The sequence below is a fragment of the Schistocerca nitens genome, chromosome 2, assembly GCF_023898315.1.
Source record: "Schistocerca nitens isolate TAMUIC-IGC-003100 chromosome 2, iqSchNite1.1, whole genome shotgun sequence".
NCBI lineage: Eukaryota > Metazoa > Arthropoda > Insecta > Orthoptera > Acrididae > Schistocerca > Schistocerca nitens.
In genome coordinates this window covers 832,048,301-832,067,820 of record NC_064615.1, presented here as the reverse complement: position 1 = coordinate 832,067,820, position 19,520 = coordinate 832,048,301, and the positions used below count along the sequence as shown (strand labels likewise).

General features: G+C 41.1%; 1 protein-coding gene across 1 annotated transcript in view; it reads right to left on the bottom strand.

Annotated features, from left to right (window-relative positions):
* LOC126235365 (limulus clotting factor C-like) overlaps window positions 1-19,520 on the bottom strand; it is a 57,943-nt gene that overhangs the window by 20,743 nt on the left and 17,680 nt on the right. The window contains exon 4 of the mRNA XM_049944088.1: window positions 18,970-19,126. Within this exon, the coding sequence (XP_049800045.1) occupies window positions 18,970-19,126 (157 nt within the window). The remainder of the gene's footprint in view (window positions 1-18,969; window positions 19,127-19,520) is intronic.

Below are 19,520 nucleotides of genomic sequence, written 5' to 3'. Positions count from 1 at the left end.
CGGATAGGATGCCTGTCATCTCGACTGCTAGTGATACGAGGCCGTTGGGATCCAGCACGGCGTTCCGTATTACCCTCCTGAACCCACCGATTCCATATTCTGCTAACAGTCATTGGATCTCGACCAACGCGAGCAGCAATGTCGCGATACGATAAACCGCAATCGCGATAGGCTACAATCTGACCTTTATCAAAGTCGGAAACGTGATGGTACGCATTTCTCCTCCTGACGCGAGGCATCACAACGTTTCACCAGGCAACGCCGGTCATCTGCTGTTTGTGTATGAGAAATCGGTTGGAAACTTTCCTCATGTCAGCACGTTGTAGGTGTCGCCACCGGCGCCAACCTTGTGTGAATAATCTGAAAAGCTAATCATTTGTATGTCACAGCATCTTCTTCCTGTCGGTTAAATTTCGCGTCTGTAGCACGTCGTCTTCGTAGTGTAGCAATTTTAATGGCTAGTAGTGTAATTACGTGCATGGAAGATCAACCGCTGCATAGTGAAAAAAATTATAAACAGACTTCGAATAACGACACAGCAATATAACTGTGTATTGCATAAGGAAAACTACGGATATTTAAGGCAGGACAAGATGCTCTCCGTACAGAAAGTAGTCTTTGCGCGTTTCAAGGATGCTCGATACAATTTACAAGGTGTGCATGATAATGACCTACTACTTCATGCACATCAGACTGCGCGCGACATAGATTACAGTGATTTCAAGTGAAGCAATGGGTGGTGCATAACTTCAAACAGCGCTACAGAATTGGAAACCGTAAGATGACGAAATTTCAAACAAAGCGTCAACTTGAATACACAGAAAACTACGGAATCGGTCTGAAAGTTTGTAGATGAGAAAAACAGCCTTATCCGATCGTTTAGTAAGGAACTTGTTCTGAACTCCGACCAATCGGGATTTGAAGAGGAAATGCATATTAAAGAGGAACCCTGAAAGTTCTCAGGTTCAAATAACTTCAATGCCTTAATGCACTTGTATGAAATTATGATAACTGTTAATCTGAATCTTGGCTGGAAAGTTATTTACTGTACTGCGGGAAGTTGGTAGTGGTTTGCTCCCTATGATTCATTCTTCTGTGTGTGATCTCCCAAGGGCAGTATGGAATATTTACGTCACAGCACGCAAAAATAAGAAGACAACTTTAATTACGGTATGACCTTTGCTTTTGGCCAATACTCGATGCTAACTGTTAATATGAATGTTTATTGCGCTGTGTGAAGTTGGAAGGGCTCTGCCCTCTACAGTTCTATCTCGTTTGCATGATCTCACATGGGCTGTAGGGAATAATTAGGTCACAGCAAGCAAGAATGGAAAAACGGGCGTACGAGAACTACTACTATGGTATGATCACTGCTTTTGGCCAATGGCTCCTCAAAATAAGTTGCTTTTGCTGTATTACTGGTCTGCGTATAAAAATCATACTCCTTTACAGCGAACTATCCCTCCTGAAAAGTGTGTGACATTGTAATACATACCACCTGAAACGACTGGACAAATTCAGTCTCTGGATTTTTTTCCGTGCCTATAAAACATTATTGCCTTAAGAGACAGTCAGTTTCATGGGAAGCTCCACAACAGACTGTTCCGCGTTGGATTGCATGCCCTCATGTTCCATCAGTTCTCGTCACCCTGTTATACCAATATGATTCTTTACGCATTCTTTACGAGTGGCTCCCAGCTGAAGTTCTGCATGGTTTATAACTCTGAAGGAGCTAGCCTTCAATCTTGATGGTACAAACCTTTGTGATCACTGTGGCGCGCCATTTTTCATTCGCTGTTCATGGTGCAAGTTAATGGTTTGTTTAGTGAAGTGTCATACATGCATCCCATAGAAGATTGATTTCTGCACCCCCCGGACATTTATTTTCTGTTGCCCTCCTGAAGCATGTGGTGACCCATTAGCAACTAATATTTTTAATATTTTTCTGTCATAAGAGGCTATTAAAATTAACGTTCAGATTGTTCTTATTCTGTTTGATCATTACATTAAAATAGTATTTATGGTCAATATTCTCACAAAATATCTGTTATTTTTATGTAAGCAAAGCTTAAAAATTATTAAGTATGAAGATTTGGTCACGTGATCGAAAACGCTGTGTTATTGACTGAAGCTCTGGTGACGTCACAGACTAGGAGTAAGATGAAGCTTGCATCTGTTATAGCAGTGTTAGCCAAAGTTACGAGGGTTTTACCTACTTTTTCTGCAAACAGTCTAGCTATTTAGTAATGGAAAACACAATTACAACTTTTAAGTGACAACAGAAAGGAATTTTTTAGTCTAAACACTGCGAAAGTTGATGCGTTTATTCTCTGCCCATTTAGAGCGGCGATATGTGCAACAACAGACATTATTTTCCCCGAAGCCTGCAAGATCATTAAATTCGCTCGAAACTAAGGAATTATGGAGCTTTTGTAGATGTGTCCGTATATTATAACTAGATTGGCGACTGTCAGTCATGGGCTACAACACAACAAAATTAGTCTTGACAAACCATAGTGCTGATTTCCTTTATAGAAGACACTCAGCAAGGTATCGCCAACAATAGGTATTCCATGGCGCAACGGAAAGCACAGTAGACTGGCGATGATGGTAAATGTTCGTACCCTGGAAGGGGCATATATTTTTAAAAGTTCTACACGAAATACGAAAGTGGCATTAGTAACAACTGACTGTAGCAGTTGTTTCGGTGGTGGGATGGCTCTGAGCACTGTGGGACTTAACATCTGAGGTCATCAGTCCCCTAGAACTTAGAACTACTTAAACCTAACTAACCTAAGGACATCACACACGTCCATGCCCTAGGCAGGATTCGAACCTGCGACCGTAGCGGTCACGCGGTTCCAGACTGCAGCGCCTAGAACAGCTCGGCCACACCTGCCGGCGGTGGTGGGATGCATTATAATAGCTTCACATTAATCTTGGTTTGAGAAGTGGACTACAGAGGATACATGCATTTGTATTGCGAACAAACAATTCACTTTTTGGAAGGCATTACTAGTAGGGAAGATGTCGCCATACGCCCATAGTACAAAAAGGTGTACACGACGAGGTTTTGTATGCAGAGAGATATAAAAAATACAACATGTAAACTGATGTCAGTGTCTAAAGCAGACTTACGTCAAGTTATATAAGATGATGAAACTTCAAAAGTTTAAACAATAATTATCCTAGATGGACAATAAGAAGATTAAAAAATAACATTTCTAATAAAGTAAAAGGTATGTGGTCACATTAACCAGAAAATAATTTTTTTTTAAAGTCACGTGTTTGAACAGCAATTGCATATGTAAGGGCGTGTAAACAGCAAGGAAAACTATAATATTCTGTTTGTGATCGGTGTGGTGAAGTTTTGTGATTGTGATTTGGTTCTTAAATGAGAGGACTGTCGAGTCGTTTTACAAATAAATTATTCTTTTCTGTTTGATTCGAATCAGTGATCTATGGACATCATTTTATAAATCTCGACGGCTTACCGCCCTAACAACTAAACTACCGAATAATTTATGTTAAGCTGGGTAAAACGACAACTTTCACAAAGAGTTGAATTTAACATGTAACAGTGGGAAAGCATATCTCGGAGATAAATTAATCTTAAATTCACAATGCAACCCATTTTTAATTAAGTTAGTGAACTTGTGCGTCGACGTGGTGGCAATATGCCGGTACAGGGCAACCACATTTTACGTATCTTCTCATTCTCTGCAACACTCGAAAACAACTTTTCAGGTGTTTTTATAGATATATTTGTACAGTGTGGTACTACATACGATTTGAAACCCATTTTCGGAGAAGTAAATTCCAAAACATCACTGTGAGTTTGCGTTATGACAGTAGGAGGAGCTAGCTAGCCAGTGACGTCACCGGCGTTACATGACACGAATGGGGCGTTTTAGCAGACTTTCAAGTTATTTGAATTTCCTTTCCATTTTTATAAAAGAATATTGAAATTAAGAGGAAAAAAGCATTTTAGAGCATATAATGACATAATAAACCAATTAAGACGATTTCCAGCAAACAGTCAAATACCCTATTGTTAGCACAACATTTTCAACTGAGTCTTACTAAAGGCTGAATTTGCGACGTTGCACTCCAGAGTTTCTTTGTTAGAAGACCGTTTACTGCCCGGTAATTGCACCTGTCCCGTAGTTTCAATATGACTGTTGTCATCCATTTTTAAGTGCACTCGCAAGACGTGTGGATATAATTATGTACAGTGTTCAGACTTGAGGGAGGGCGTGTTACCGTGTCCACACAGCAAATTTAAATTACAGTAGATGAGGCATAAGGTAAGAGATGGGGTGAGAGGAATACAACAGATGGTACAGTGAGTACCAGTTCCCTGAGAAGTTGCGCCAGTTTAGGAGGAGGGTAATCTGATTGGCTGGTGACACGGGAGCCTGTGTGTCAATTTTGTTATATTCATTTATTAATACGTATTCATATCCATACTAATACCATAAACGTGAAAGTAGCTCTGTCTGTAACGCTTCACGACTAAATCGTTGACCAGGTTTTGATGACACTTGGAATGGAGATGGCTTGAACGCTGAGGAATAGCATAGGCTACTTTAGAAAGTGTGTAGAACAAGATATTTACTGATATGAAGAACATAATGCGAAATATGGAGTCATAATTACTCTTTGAAAAAGCTCTTTACTCTTTGACTTTTGAACTTTATCGTGTTTGTGAGAATGTTCTACATGATACGTTTCAACGTAATGAATACAGTGCTCGTACAATCCTCAACGTGTTTAATCCAGACTTCCATACTAATATTAGTCACAAGCCAGTCGCATTTTAGCCATCGAGCGTCACGCGTCTGTTATAGCTTCTGAGATGCTTAAAGACTTGTAGAATGTTGGAGGCTTCTAGTGAGGCTGAATTTGATCATGGTATGCGAGCGCTCTCGTGGGTAAGAGCAGAGGCGTGAGTGACGTTATTGCTTGTACAAATATGATAAAATTTGTGTTGCATCAAACTACAAATTAATTTTCTTTTCTTTGTCAGCTTAACGCTATTTTATAATTTTAGCAACTCCACGTGCTATTTTAGTGTCGCCACCATCACTCTTCACAGTAAATCAGTTGATATGCGTCAACAACTCGTGGTCTTGTGGTTCGGTCGATGTGCCACCGCCAAAATTCTTGCCTGACACAGAAACCCCACCATTAAGCGCAGTCGTATTTCATTGCAGAAATTTACATGGTGAAGGAATCCTCTTATCATTTCGAAGTTTTTTATACCAACAAACATTTGAGCATCGTCCAGTAAAACCACATTACAGGAGTTATCCATCGACAGACTGCGGCAGATCCTGGGGAAATGTCCAACAAAAATTCTTATCACATGTCAGTTCCACTTGGTTGAATGTAACCTATGAGATAGTTCCTCTAGGGTGAAGTTCCACATCACCCTAACGCCAAATCCTCTCAGCAGAAAGTGTCAGTTACAGAATACCCTCGCACATAGTTTCATTTGGTCAGATCAAAATACAGTTAGGTTATTGACAAGGAAGAAAATGGCTTTAATTACAAGAACGAGCAGTTCCATCATCAATTTGAATGTCATTTTGCAACCTGACCGGTGAATGTTCCCGGGAACATGACACCATTTGTATGCCTGGTATGTAGTTCATTTCATTAACTACACGACAATCATAGCTACTCTAGACATATTAGACAACAAGTCTTATCTGCAACTGCAACCCTGGATCGTGTGGCAAAGGTGTGGCAGAAAATAGGTTTGTGCTCAAAATTTTTTATCATCTCTCTCGGTTTGCATTGACAAAGCATACAAGTTCTAATTCAGTGAGGTGTGAAGTAAAGATTACCATCCCTCTTCTTACATCAGTGAACTGAAACCAAAAATACGCAAAAGTCCTTAATAGTAAATTATAGCTTTATCTGCTTCGAGTTTTGTCAATAAAAAAGCTGTTGGCATTTCTAATTTGCAACTTACCAGATCATTTAGTAGAATCAAGAGACTTAGCCCTCTCACAAGTTACGTTACAGCCTCACATCAAGAACAACGAACTCGCGACGTGGAAAAACGACATTTATTGAAGATATCAGGTTAATGAAGTGTAATGGGATCTCTATTTTCTACGTTGAAGCTACAGAACACGACTAGGCCCCACTCAAGTCCTGCATTTCCAGTACAATTGGAGACAGTGTCATTTGTGGTAAGATGTTGGAAGATAAGCGAAGGAAGAATTGATCCGGAGAATCAGAGTTGATTTGGTAACAGATTAATATCTCTACATTAAATATTTAGCTCAGTTATCATTTGACTTGACGAGAAATACTTCTAACCACTTATTTCATTTTCGTTTTCATCCCCCTCTTCCCCTGTATTTTTCTTCGTGTGCCCTAACCTCCATTTCTAACACTCACAGATATCTAGGATTTTAATAACAAAAACGGAAAAATACAAAAAGCTGACACACTGCTACACCAAAGTGTCTTTATGTGGCTGAAACGCCCAATTTAACCAGAAATGGAGACTTCGAAGAAATCCAAAAGAGAGAAAGGAAAGTAATTATGAAAATTTTACGTCCAAATTATACTGAAGAAGTAACATACGGACTAATAGCTAATAAGGAAATTGATATGTATAGAACATTTATTTGAATATCGAAAAACGTAAGCTAAGATTCATTAGACATATTAAAAAAATCTAACCAACAAGATTAAATAGACAAACCATGGAATTCTATGAAATTCACAGTAAAGATAAAACTGACACAATAAAATGGATCTGTTTAGCAGAGTTGATATCAAATGCAGACTAGCTACTGCAAGGAAAGCATTTTTAAAGTGATGCTACAGGAAAATTCTGAAGATTACATGGGTAGATTGTGCAAGAAATGAGGAGTAACTGCACAGAACTGGGAAGAAAAGAAATTTATGGCACAACTTGACTAAAAGAAGGACTCAGTTGACAGGACACATCCTGAGGCATCAAGGATTCGTCAGTTTGGTAATCTAAGGAAGTATGGGGGTAAAAATTGCAGAGGGAGACCAAGGGATGAATGCAGTTAGTACGAGGATTGCCCAGAAAGTAATGCACCGCATTTGTTTCTTCAACAATTCTTTATTGATCATAATGAGAATTACACACACGAAAGAATGGTATCTTACCTACACACCCTATTTTTCCACGTCATCCCCTTCCCGTTCTATTGCCTTCCTATAATGCGAAAGCAAGGGCGTGTATGCCTTGTCGGTACCAATTCTTGTCCTGGTGGCGGAGTCAGTGCTTCACTGTGTGAATATCCACCTCATCGTCCTCAAAATGTCTTCCACGAATGGCATCCTTTAATGGCGAATGACAACACCAGCTTGCTGCAACATGTCAGGTGTGACAGCCGTGGATGGTCTCCCCGACTGCTGCAAATCGTGGAGCTCCGCCGAACCGCCTTCTGATGACCACACCCTCCGTGTCCAGCGACTAACTGTACTTCTGTCCACAGCAGATGGTCCATAGACTTTGCAGGAGCTTTTGTGAACATTCCCCACAGTTTCTTTCTCTGCGGTGAGAAATTAAATGACGGCACGTTGCTTGTAACGTACATCACTACAGACGACATTTTGAAAGTCCTGCAGCTACGCTATCTGTTGGAAGTGACTGAAACTTGGCGCTCTCACTCAGGAGGCTTCAAATAATACACAAATAACGTTTCGCATTCGTAGCATTGTTTTCGGCCGAGAAAAAAAATACGGTGCATTACTTCCTGGGTAACCATCGTAGGTTCAAATCGATGTAGGTTCCAGTAGTTATTTGGAGATGAAGTAGTACGATAGAGTAGCATGGCGAGTGGCATCAAACCACTCTTTGAACTGAAGACAACAACAACAACAGATATAGATAGAGTCCATTATCATCACAAATTTTCTGGCACACTGTCTGTCGTCGGTTGAATTAAAATATGCTTTTCTTTTAAAGTTAATTTGATGCTTGCTGTTTTCCAAGATCCTGGCACCTCTTACTGTGATCAACTAATGCTGGCTTTTCTGCTGGCAATGTGTGCATCAATGTCTTAGCAAACTGGTGCATATTTTCCCACAGATACAGGTACAATTTTTTTACCCTCGTTTCCTGCGTCTCGTTGCTATCTAAGTAATTTTTCACAACTACGCTATGTTTGGTGATATCTCAAGTAGGTCGAACTCTTTGTGTAGGAACATTTGTAGCCGGCCGTTGTGGCCGGTTCTAGGCGCTTCAGTCTGGAACCGCGCGACCGCTACCGTCGCAGGTTGGAATCCTGCCTCGGGCATGGTTGTGTCTGATGTCCTTAGTTTAGTTAGGTTTTAGTATTTCTAAGTTCTAGGGGACTGATTACCTCAGATGTTAAGTCCCATAGTGTTCAGAGCCATTGAACATTTGTAAATAATGATTTTATGCAAAACTCAGCAATAAATCTGCTGAAGAAATAGTTATCATTTGGAGCATTTCCTCAAAATGTGCTGAATCCTTCACAAACGAGTCGGTCTATACAATTAAGTGTCGTAATTTCTTATACGAATGTTGCCCCCACAGGAAGTCGGCGAGTTGACTCTTTAAAGTGGGATGCAGCGAACATTTTGCCTTGTGGGTACTGGGTAGGCCTTAAATTTTCTGTAGTAGAGATATCTGTGGAATGAGGTTTCGGATATTATCATTCATATAGTAACTCTGAGTTCCTTAACAGTTAACAAGTCTGTCTCTAAATCTTCGAAGCAGGGTCGGCCTTTAGCTTGCAGTACACAGTGTCTGCCAATAGTTCAGATATTTTGTGACTAAGTGTCAGTTTCCACGATGACGAGAGCTTTTACCATATCAGCAGCTCTGGTTCCCTGCTTTCCTTTTAGTTATGGTAATATTTGATTTGGTAGGGAGAGAGCGACGTAGCACACATGTAACTTCTTGTCTTACTCCCTCAGCTATTACTCTGGAGAGAAGAGTTAACGAGGGTTCTACTTGACAGACGATTTCTTATATTGGAATCTTGGAGAGTGAAATGGTGAAATTCAGACTTCACCTTACTACTGCGACTGTTTGACCGATGGGTTTCTCAGCAAGACGGCAGAAACGTAGTATACAAAGAAACTGGAAGTAATGGTGCAATAAGAAAACCCAACAAGATTTAACTTCATCAATACATAAGAAGTGTTTCAGTAATCCGTGCTTGCATATCTCGTAGATATAACGACCTTTCATAGCCTTTCATCTGTAACTCCCCTTAGCCTCAAAGAGAAATCACATAACCGATTCTTCAACGACATTGCACTGGTGTGGTTCTAATGTATTGCAACGAAGGTGAAATTAAAAGCAAAGGTGTTAACATTGAGCGTGCTGTTAAATGTAGAGGAGAGAACAAACAGACGAAACGATACATAAAAGGACTCTGCGAGCAGTAGTAACTATCTGCTGACGTGATAGAAGAAATGGATGTTCATTTGGTAGACACATGAGGTCCGGTCAGAGTCTGACAGTGATTTGGAAGAGTTGTGATCAAATAAGGAGAAGGCATAGATAATATCGCTTCACGATTTCTAATGTCACTGGGGGAAACGGCAACCAAATGACAATACAAGTAGGTGGGTAGAAGCTAAAAGATTGTAGACACATCATCAGACTTTGGGAAAATGTCATCCACAATATTGCAATTACACCAAGGGCAGTTAAGTGCAGGAATTATCGCCATGCATCCAAATTGCTGATGATAATAATAGAAGAATGGAAAAAATTGAGGATCGATTAGTTGACAATTAGACTGGTTTTGGGAATGGTAAAGGCATAAAAGAAGCAGGTCTGACGTTGCGCGTGCGTGTGCCCCGCCGCTAGTGTGTGTGTGTGTGTGTGTGTGTGTGACAGAGAGAGAGAAAGAGAGAGACAGATCATACACACACACACGTATGCGTGTGCGTGAATTACGTATATTAAAAGAAAAGATGTGTTATATAGTTTCACAGGTTGGTAATGCTGACAACATACCCGAACACAAACGAACAGACATAAACACTGTAGTACTGTGCCGAGTGAGAACACACATAACATCAGTTCGAATTCTAGAAGTGAATTGAAGAGTAAATAATGCAAACGCAACGTAAGAAAAAGTGCAGAAAGGCAAAAACGGCCAAGTATAGATGTGAAGCGAACTCTTTCTACACCAGCTTCTGCTAAGAAAGAAGGAAGAAGCAGTAGCTTGGAGAATCTTTCAGCAAGAGGCAGAAACTACGGAAGTAAGTTGCACACCAACTTTACAAACAAAAACTTTAGCGTAAAATAGAAATACTGCGACATTATACAATGTTTGGCCCAGTGCGAAGTAAAAATAAATAAAAGACGACTCGATACGTTTGGTGAAAGTGTCATGGATAGCTGAAGGACACTACGATAGGAAAAGCATGCTGGTATTACAAAAAAGCAATATATATGGGTATAAAGGTGATATAAAGGTACTTATAAACATACTTTTCGATATGATTGACACTTTACAGCTGCAATAGTGTCAACTAATTTATTACTCACAGAATGTGAAAGATGCAACGTATGCATCAATGTATCATTGCACTTCAACTGGCAAAACTCCTTAGCATTGGCACTGCCCAAAAGAAGAGTCATCATGGTGTTTTTACCAACCAGCATTGGCAAAAGAAACTGAATCTGGATCTAATGCTTCTAATATAAAAACACCAATAAATGAACTTAGTTTAGATAAAATATTGTCTCTTTATACTCGCTTAACTGATGATTCGCTACTAATTTGGTGTCTAACTCAAAATGTTAATGAGAATTTACACAGTATTATATGGAAAATGGCTCTGAGCACTATGGGATATGGGACTTAACATCTATGGTCATCAGTCCCCTAGAACTTAGAACTACTTAAACCTAACTAACCTAAGGACAGCACACAACACCCAGTCATCACGAGGCAGAGAAAATCCCTGACCCCGCCGGGAATCGAACCCGGAAACCCGGGCGCGGGAAGCGAGAACGCTACCGCACGACCACGAGCTGCGGACAGTATTATATGAAATAGGTGTCCCAAAGAGACCTATATTTCTGCAATGAGAGTAAAAGTAGCGACTTGTATCAGTGTTTGTGAACATAATGTTGGCTCTCACAGAGTTATTTTAGAAGTAATCACAAAATTAGGACTCAAATATACTAATCGAACAGCACAAGCATCAGCAAAAAAGGACAAGGGAACATTGCAGCAGGTTGAAGTGAAATATTCGAAAAAATTCAAAGAAGTTAGTCGAAAAATTGATTTTGCCGATCACCAAGGAGAAGAAGCTATATTTGAACATGATGGTGTAACCTATGATGCCAGATTGTTTTGATGTAACTGCATATTACTCACATATATACGGTGCTCATGTGATGTTCTGTACAAACTGAAAATAAAGATAACAATTTTCAAACGTATCGAGTCGTCTTATATATTTTTCCCTCATACTGGGCAGAACACTGTATACTGTAATAATTCTATTTTAAGATAAAATCTTTTCACGTATTATAAAGTCAATATTTTTATAATCAAAATATCCACGGGTGTACTGCCGGTCTACAGTGTCCAACGGGCACAATATTTCTGCGATCAAACATGCAATCATCAGGTGAACTGACGGACTGAGCTCCTGTGAACGTGCCGGCGCTATGGCTGCCCAGGAGGAACTGGGTTCGGTCGCGGCGGCGGCCGATTTACATTTTTATAATTTCTCTACAACTTTCGTTTTTATATAGTGTTAAAAAGGTCACAATACTTCAATTTCTTAAAAAAAATCGAATTGGCAGAAACGAAAAAAAGCTACTCCTCCGTCAATTTTAAACATTTTTGGCTCAAACTGTTTTTGTTAATACAATCCGTGATAACCAACAACTCCATGTATGTGTTTGAAAAAATGATGTTTTCAAAGTCAAAAATCCAAAAGTATGAAAAAATTTGTTTGGCAAATTGGATTTACCCACTTAACTCAGCACGCCAAAATGTGTTATTAAACAGATTTCCAGCCCCTTAATGGGCAATGGCTCTCGGGAGACGAAAGCACCCTGCTGCAGGTACGATGCCAAGGACCGTGTGAGGGTCAGTCGCAGAGGTGGATTGTGGAAGGCCCGTCTGCCAGGCAGTCGCCCAGCGACGGCCAGTGTTGCCATTAACACACTATTGTTTGTTCCCTATCAGAAGGGCCTTTCTTACTACAGCTTTCAGGCTTTAATGCATGACAGGCTGGCGGCCTGTAAATTGTTCCCTGTCAGGCGAGAAACTTTTTCAGAATCGGTAGGTATTTTTCGTGCCAGCTTTCAGAAGACCTTTTCACAGAGAGTCGTATCTTTTAGGACTGTAAAACGTTTCCTCCACAGAGTCTGAAATAGCCGTGCACTGCAGGTGCCCAACAATGTGTCGTCCCACGCCCAACAGCTTTCTATGCGCACAAGCATCATGATTGGAATCAAACGGTGACGTCCCTGAATTGTCAGTAATTTTTTGTAACAAGCCACTCTGTTGGTGTAGTGATTTTTGTCCGTCTCATGCAGGAATATTGTACGCTGATATTTGACTACGCCGTTGGCGTGGTGAAATCTTGTCGTGTGCAATTGATAGAATTTTCTGATGTTGTCCACATGGATCATTTTTAGGACGATGAGGTTTTGGGAGATATTTAGAGAGAGTTGGTCTGGCAACGGCGCAGAGTGGAGATTGAAGCAGTTCCGCAAGGGCAGCAATCGGTGCGGAGTCCAACGCTCTAATATGTGATGGGCGCACTGGTCGTGGACTTGCAGATTTTCAGCACCGGCCACGGGATTTATGTACGATGGGCAGCTGCCTGTGGTGAGTATCTTCGCAGCTCCAGCACGTTAGGAATTTTCGAAGGTGCTTTACACCCTCCGTGTCGTTCTTTCGACCTACAGCAGGAATTGTTCAATTAATGTGGGTACCACACTCTTACAGTTTGGTGGTTCACAATCGCTGTCGCTTAAGATACAATCAGCCAGATAGCGGTAATGTTAATACTGAAAGGCGGAGGCGGCGTGTAGTGAATTCCAGCAATTCCATCGAACTTGCCAACTGATCATCAGTACTGATGTGATTGTGATTTATAGGTGTTTTAATAGCATGTCAGCTCTTTAAAATTGTGGTTGAATACCATACTTCATAAACACTGCTTTGCAATAAATACATCGTCATAATGAATAACCTCTCTCACTTTAGAAGAAATTACAATGACAGAAACAAAAATCGCAACACTGAGAAGGAGTTGTGTGACATAAACGAAAGTTGGAAGGAGTCTTCCTACATCTGAAAGACGGCGTCTATTCGAATTTTGCGCCGGTCGCATGAGAATGGCGCTGGTAGCGCCACTAGGGGGATGCAAATTAGGTTTGCTGTAAATATACGATGTAACGGTAGTGAGCGTTAGCTTCCTTTGAGACTGGAAATGGTGAGCTGATGTTAGTCATGAATGTCTTAGGGCACCAAGGGCGTCATTATTAACACCCCAGTGAATTTCAACAAGGTTATGTAATAGGGCTACAAGAAGCTGGATGTTCCTTCTGCGGTATTGCAGACAGACTTGGCAGGAATGTAACCACTGTACATGAATGCTGCCGGCTGTGGTAACGAGAGTGTAAGGTCGTAACATGACTGGATTCTGCACGGCCATGTGGCATTACCGAGAGGGAACACAATCATGGTCGGCATACAGCTCTGGCGCATCGTACAGCATCTGCAGCAGCAATTTGAGCAGCAGTTGGAATCACAGTGACACAACAGACTGTTACAAATCGGTTACTTCAAGGACTGCTCCGAGCCAAATGCCCTGTAGCGTGCATTCCATTGACCACAAACCACCGCCATTTGCGATTTCCGTGGTGTTAAGTAAGAGCTCAGTGAAGGGCACAGTTGAGTTCTGTTGCGTTTTATGGTGAAAGTTGGATCTGCCTCCGTCCAGTAATGGCTGTGTGTTTGTCGTAAGGAGGCCAGTTGAGGAAATGCAACCACCTTGTCTGCATGATACACACTCCGGACCTACACCTGGACTTACAGTCTGGGATGAAACATCGTACGACAGTAGGAGCACTCTCTTGATTATCTCACGCAAACTTACTGCAGATTTGAACGTCAGTCTGGTGATTCGACATGTTGTACTGGCTTTCATGAGCAGCATTCCAGGGAGTGTTTTCCAACAGGATAACGCTCGCCCACATACCACTGCTGTAACCCACCGTGCTCTGCAGAGTGTCGACATGTTGTCTTGGTCTGTTCGATCACCAGATCTGTCTCCAATAGAGGACGTGTGGAACATCATCAGACGACAACTCCAGCGTCATCTGAACCAGCTTTAACTATCCTTGTATTCACTAACCAAGTGCAACATGCATGGAACTCCATCCCATAAACTCACACCTGGCACCTGTAAAATACAATGCATACACGTTTGTAAGCTTGCATTCAACATTCTGGCGGTTACACCAGTTATTAAAGTATCAGCATTTCACATTTTCAATGGGTTATCTTGCACTTATATTAATCTGTGATCTCTCAATATTAATCGGTTACATATGTTACCTAGACAAATCTATTCCCGAAATTTCATTACTCTACGTTAATTATTTGTTGTTGTGGTTTTATTTCATCAGTGTATATCTTATCCACTTGACAGTTTAAGTCGCTTTCTTGATTTTTGTCGTTTATTGTTTTGTTACGAATTTTCCAACTTAGGCCACACTACTGGGGCCACATGTTATTGTTATACGTTTAGGCAGACCCCTGTGCACAGATTGCAGCAGTGTATATTAAGGATGGTTCTGTGCCAGGGGGATGGTTCCTTTGAAAGGGCACGGTCGGTTTTCTTCCGTAATCCGATGGGACCGATGACCTCACTGTTCTGTCCCCTCCCCCAAATCAAAAACCAACTATGTGCTGTCAACCAGATGCAGAAATTAATCACAAGTAATTCTCACATTAACATACCTCCATGGCAATTCATATCCTAAGGACACTGGTACAGGAGAGTACGTTATGGTGGGCTCTATGGGATATGTCAGAGGACTGATGACTTAAAAAGATACATAGTTGTCAGTTTGGTCGTCTACATGGCTTTACAGTGATGGGGAAACAGCGTGTTTCACACGCATGGAGTGCCTATGAGGCAGATTTTATTCAAATCGCCGTTTATTGTACTTTCGGGATTTCAATACAAAATAAATCAGAAGACTTCCTGCATATTGTGTAAAATTATTTTAATCTTTCGGAATCTGTACTCAAATATTCAAGTATCTGAAGAGTTACATGCTAGTATGGCTGTTTTAAGCTTCTGTTGTCTAGAGCCAGAACATCTTTATAGTGGAAGGGTGAGATAGGGAAACATTATCACCTCCTGAATTAGTACTACTAGCTTCACATGGTAAGTGTCTCACGTTACTGACACGTTACTGACTTGTATATTGCACATCACGCATCAATCAAAATACTTACACTTCATGTATGGAAAACGACTTCTTTAACTGTGCATTTTGTCAAAACCATACTCAATGTCTATGAAGGGAAGAAACATTTGGTTTGAAAAGCAGATCGGCTATTCTCTTCACTTCGACCATATCACATGTTGCACCACAGTGCCATAAAAAAGATGTAATAAAGTGTGTCTTCGTTACGAACAGCGAGTGAAAGATTAATCATTCTACAATGCATCATCTCAGTATGCTAAGAAATCACTGACGTGACTAATACTAAAAGTTGCGAAAAATATTAATAGTTTTTAAACAAAACGGGATATCTGTAACACGTTGAAAAGAGCAGCCCATCTTGTGTCACAACTGCACCTCATAAACATCTGTAAAATTAGCAGGCAAATATTAGTAGTGGAACAAGGAGGGGCACCAGTGAAACTTGCTAGTGTGGGTTTTGTACATTCAGGGGCAAGCACAAATTCAGGTGCAAACCTTTTGTTGTCTTTTGATTGACAGGTCCTTAACCCATCAGTCTGCTAAGACGACTATGACCCCCTGGGGATAATCCATCCTTTTGATTGACATGTCCTTTACCTATTGTTCAGTTATGTGGTCTTCCAAGATACCCCCAACTCCCCTCCTCCCCATACCCCTCCCCCTCCCCCATCTCTTTGGCAACCCCCATCACTGATACAAGACACTTAATATCAATTTTATCGACTAATTAATTAAATATATCAATTAATTAACACACTTCCTCTAGGAAACCTCCCAGCCCCCACTCCCACCAGGAAATTGGAGGGAAAAAGACTCATCTGGTCGGCCATTTCGTAGGAAATCGATTGCAGTGTATGAAATATTGTTTAAACAATTTGGAAAATATGTGTAATATTGTTTATTTAAATAATTTATGGGTTACAAGGCAGTGTTTGGAATATAGTTTATTTACATAGTTAAAGAATTTGTCAGAAAATTGACTAAAGAGTATGGAATACTGTTCATTGAAACAATTTGTGGGTAACAAAGCAATATGGAATATTTAGACAATTTCAGCGCTTTTTTATTCTGATTGCGCATGGAAACACTGAGTGGACTTCGTTTATATTAGCTGCCAGAGTCAGGGATGTTAAGGCTCTTATTTTTACTTTCCTCACCTTTAGAAGCACAGACAGGAAAATCAGAACAATTATACATCTAAAAGTTCATGACACATTTCGAAACCAACCGCCACTTTCTGCAGATTTACAAATTACGAGAATTCCAGCAGCAAAGATACATACATACTGCACTGACTGTTACACCCTGCAAAAGAGGTCTACAGATCGCAAATTGAATGAAGTGTGGTATAGTGGCCACTGTTCGAGGTCTTTCTGCGAGTGTCTATCGTCAGGGTACCACCACGAAGGTCTTAACTGCCCAAAATCCAATTTTACAGATCAAATTACTAAAAACCACCGACCACGGACCACATATCAGCCTCCTTTAATATCACACCCCTCCCCTACCCCTCAAACACAGCATCAAGTGATGGCATTCTGTTTGATCAGAAAATTTCAGACACACTTCCTGTCTCTGTCTTTCTCAATAGGTCACTCCCTGTTTGTCTGCGTGAACCAACGACACAGAACATGCACATGGAGATTTTCATCTCTCCTCAGAACACAGTGTTCCTATTGGCTAATACTGGAAGCAAAGGGAGAGTGGAATAAGCCATTTGCACTACCCTATCAAATTAATTGCTTAGCAATTTACAGGAATCAAACAGATCGCTTACAACACTCACCTACACCTTACGATGATGCTTCTTCGTAATAAAAGTATATTTTCAACGTTTAACTAAGACACACAAACATTATGCAAATCAAGTAATGAAATTTTCACCACAAATATATCATGGTGCTAAATATATCCTAGGTCTTGTAGGCACCAACGTTTGTGATCACAAACAGCCTCCTCCATCACAATGTTTCCACTAAACGTACCTGGTGAAAAAAATCCTATCGAGCACACCAACTAGCGATCGTGAGGCGCGCCAGTCTGCTGACTACAGAGCAGCCCTTCTGCACTGGCCGGGAGAGAGACCCTTACCCACAGTTAAACCATGATCCAATCTGTAGCAGTAGTAGTAGTAGTTGTTGTTGTTGATGTTGTTGTTGTCGCTGCATCCATATTTAAAGCAACAAACCACTATTTCCCCGTTCTGTGTCTAATTCATGATATGTTTATACAAACAGTTGTCTGTACAATAGTTTCCTGCATGGAAGATGACATTTCGGTCAACGGACAATCGTGTCAACGATGACGTCAGGGCACCTATCAAACGGGATAGTGTGTGCCGGGTAGGCCCAGATCCACAGTCACTGTGTACACAGCCACATACGCTGCAGTATGGCACAGACAAGACGCCTACAAGGCTCTCTGCGACGAAGGGCCATGGAAAGAATGGAAGCAGGATAGTCGGAAACTGACGTGGTCCAATGGCTTAATGTGAATCGTTCTGTTGTTTTTCGGATGTGGCGACAGCTTACAGAGACCGAAACTATATCCTGAAGACCAGGCCAGGGCCGATCGCATGTAACATCAGAAAGAGAGGACCGTTATTTGGCTGTACCGCCTTAGTACTGTACGACAACTAGCATCTGACGTTGCAGCAATAACTGGACGTGTTGTATAGAAAGAAACGGTGTATAGAAGGCCTTGGCAGAGTAGCCTTTATTGTCAGGGATCCACTGTATGTGTACCTCTGACGCATCTTCAAAGAAGCGAACATCTAGAGTGGAGCCATCAACATGCCACCTGGATGGTCGAACATTGAGCCAATGTTCTTTACATAGATGCGTCTCGATTTGGCCAGGACAGTGATTCTCGATGGATTCGCATCTGGAGAGAGCGTGAAACACTATTTTGGGACCCAAACTTTGTGGAAAGAGACATATCGAGGAGGACTCGTAACAGTGTGGGCAGGGATTTTGTTGACCACTCAAACATCTCTTCTTGGAATTATATGGTTAAATTCTTAGAAAACCACTTAATCTAACAATAGGTAAAGGATCTGTCAGTCAAAAGGATGGATTATCCCCAGGGGGTCATAATCCTCTTAGCAGAACAATAGGTTAAAGACCTGTCGATTAAAAGAGAACAATAGGTTTGCCTCTGAATGTATCCTTGCTCCTGAATGTAGGCAACCTACACTAAAAAATTGCACTGGTGCCCCCCTTACATAGTCTCAAGTCGGATGAAAGTCAGAGAAAAAGAAATGTCGTAAAAAATTATGTTACATGTGACTGGAGAAAACAACAACAGACATTAAAGATACAAAGCTGCCATTGTCAAGTGATCACTATGGCGTTTCCCGAATTGCTCTAGCTGACTTGTGGTGGTGGCAAGGAACAACATATTCTCTTTACTAATTTAGACACAGCACTTACTCAAGGAAAGAAATTCTTTCTAGCTACAAGCACAGAGTAATGCGGGAACAGCATTATTTGTCACAATCATGAACTCACCATTACGGTAACCGGCGCAGAACGTGGTATAACGCACGTACTTTCTGAAGTCTCGCTCTTGTTCCTCGATGCAGCGTCTGTCGTCGATGACTGGCATGTCGACGACGTGCAGCGTGTCAGCGAAATCGTCGTACTCGTTCATACCCCACCCAGCTGCCTGAAACGTAGCCTTTTTCTAGATTCTACAAGGTAGTGTTTTGTATGTATACTTCACTAGAAAAACATATCATTAATAATAATACCGCAGTCACTAAAATTCCGCAGTGATAAGTGGAAATACGGAGAAGGAATGCTGGACAAGGTGGATCAAAATTTCCAGAGAAATAAGTCCCCTTTTAAAAAGAGGATTCAAGGGCGACAGGACACCCCTCCACACCACCCAATACCACCCCCCCCCCTCCTCATCATCACCATAATCCTTCGTTTTCGAAAGTAAGATGAAGCCCTCGGAACACTGAGTGAGGAAAACTGCGAAATTCTATCGAATAATTTAAGAAACTTCTACACTGTGAAACACCAACTAATCCAATGAGAACTAGTAAATTAAGGTT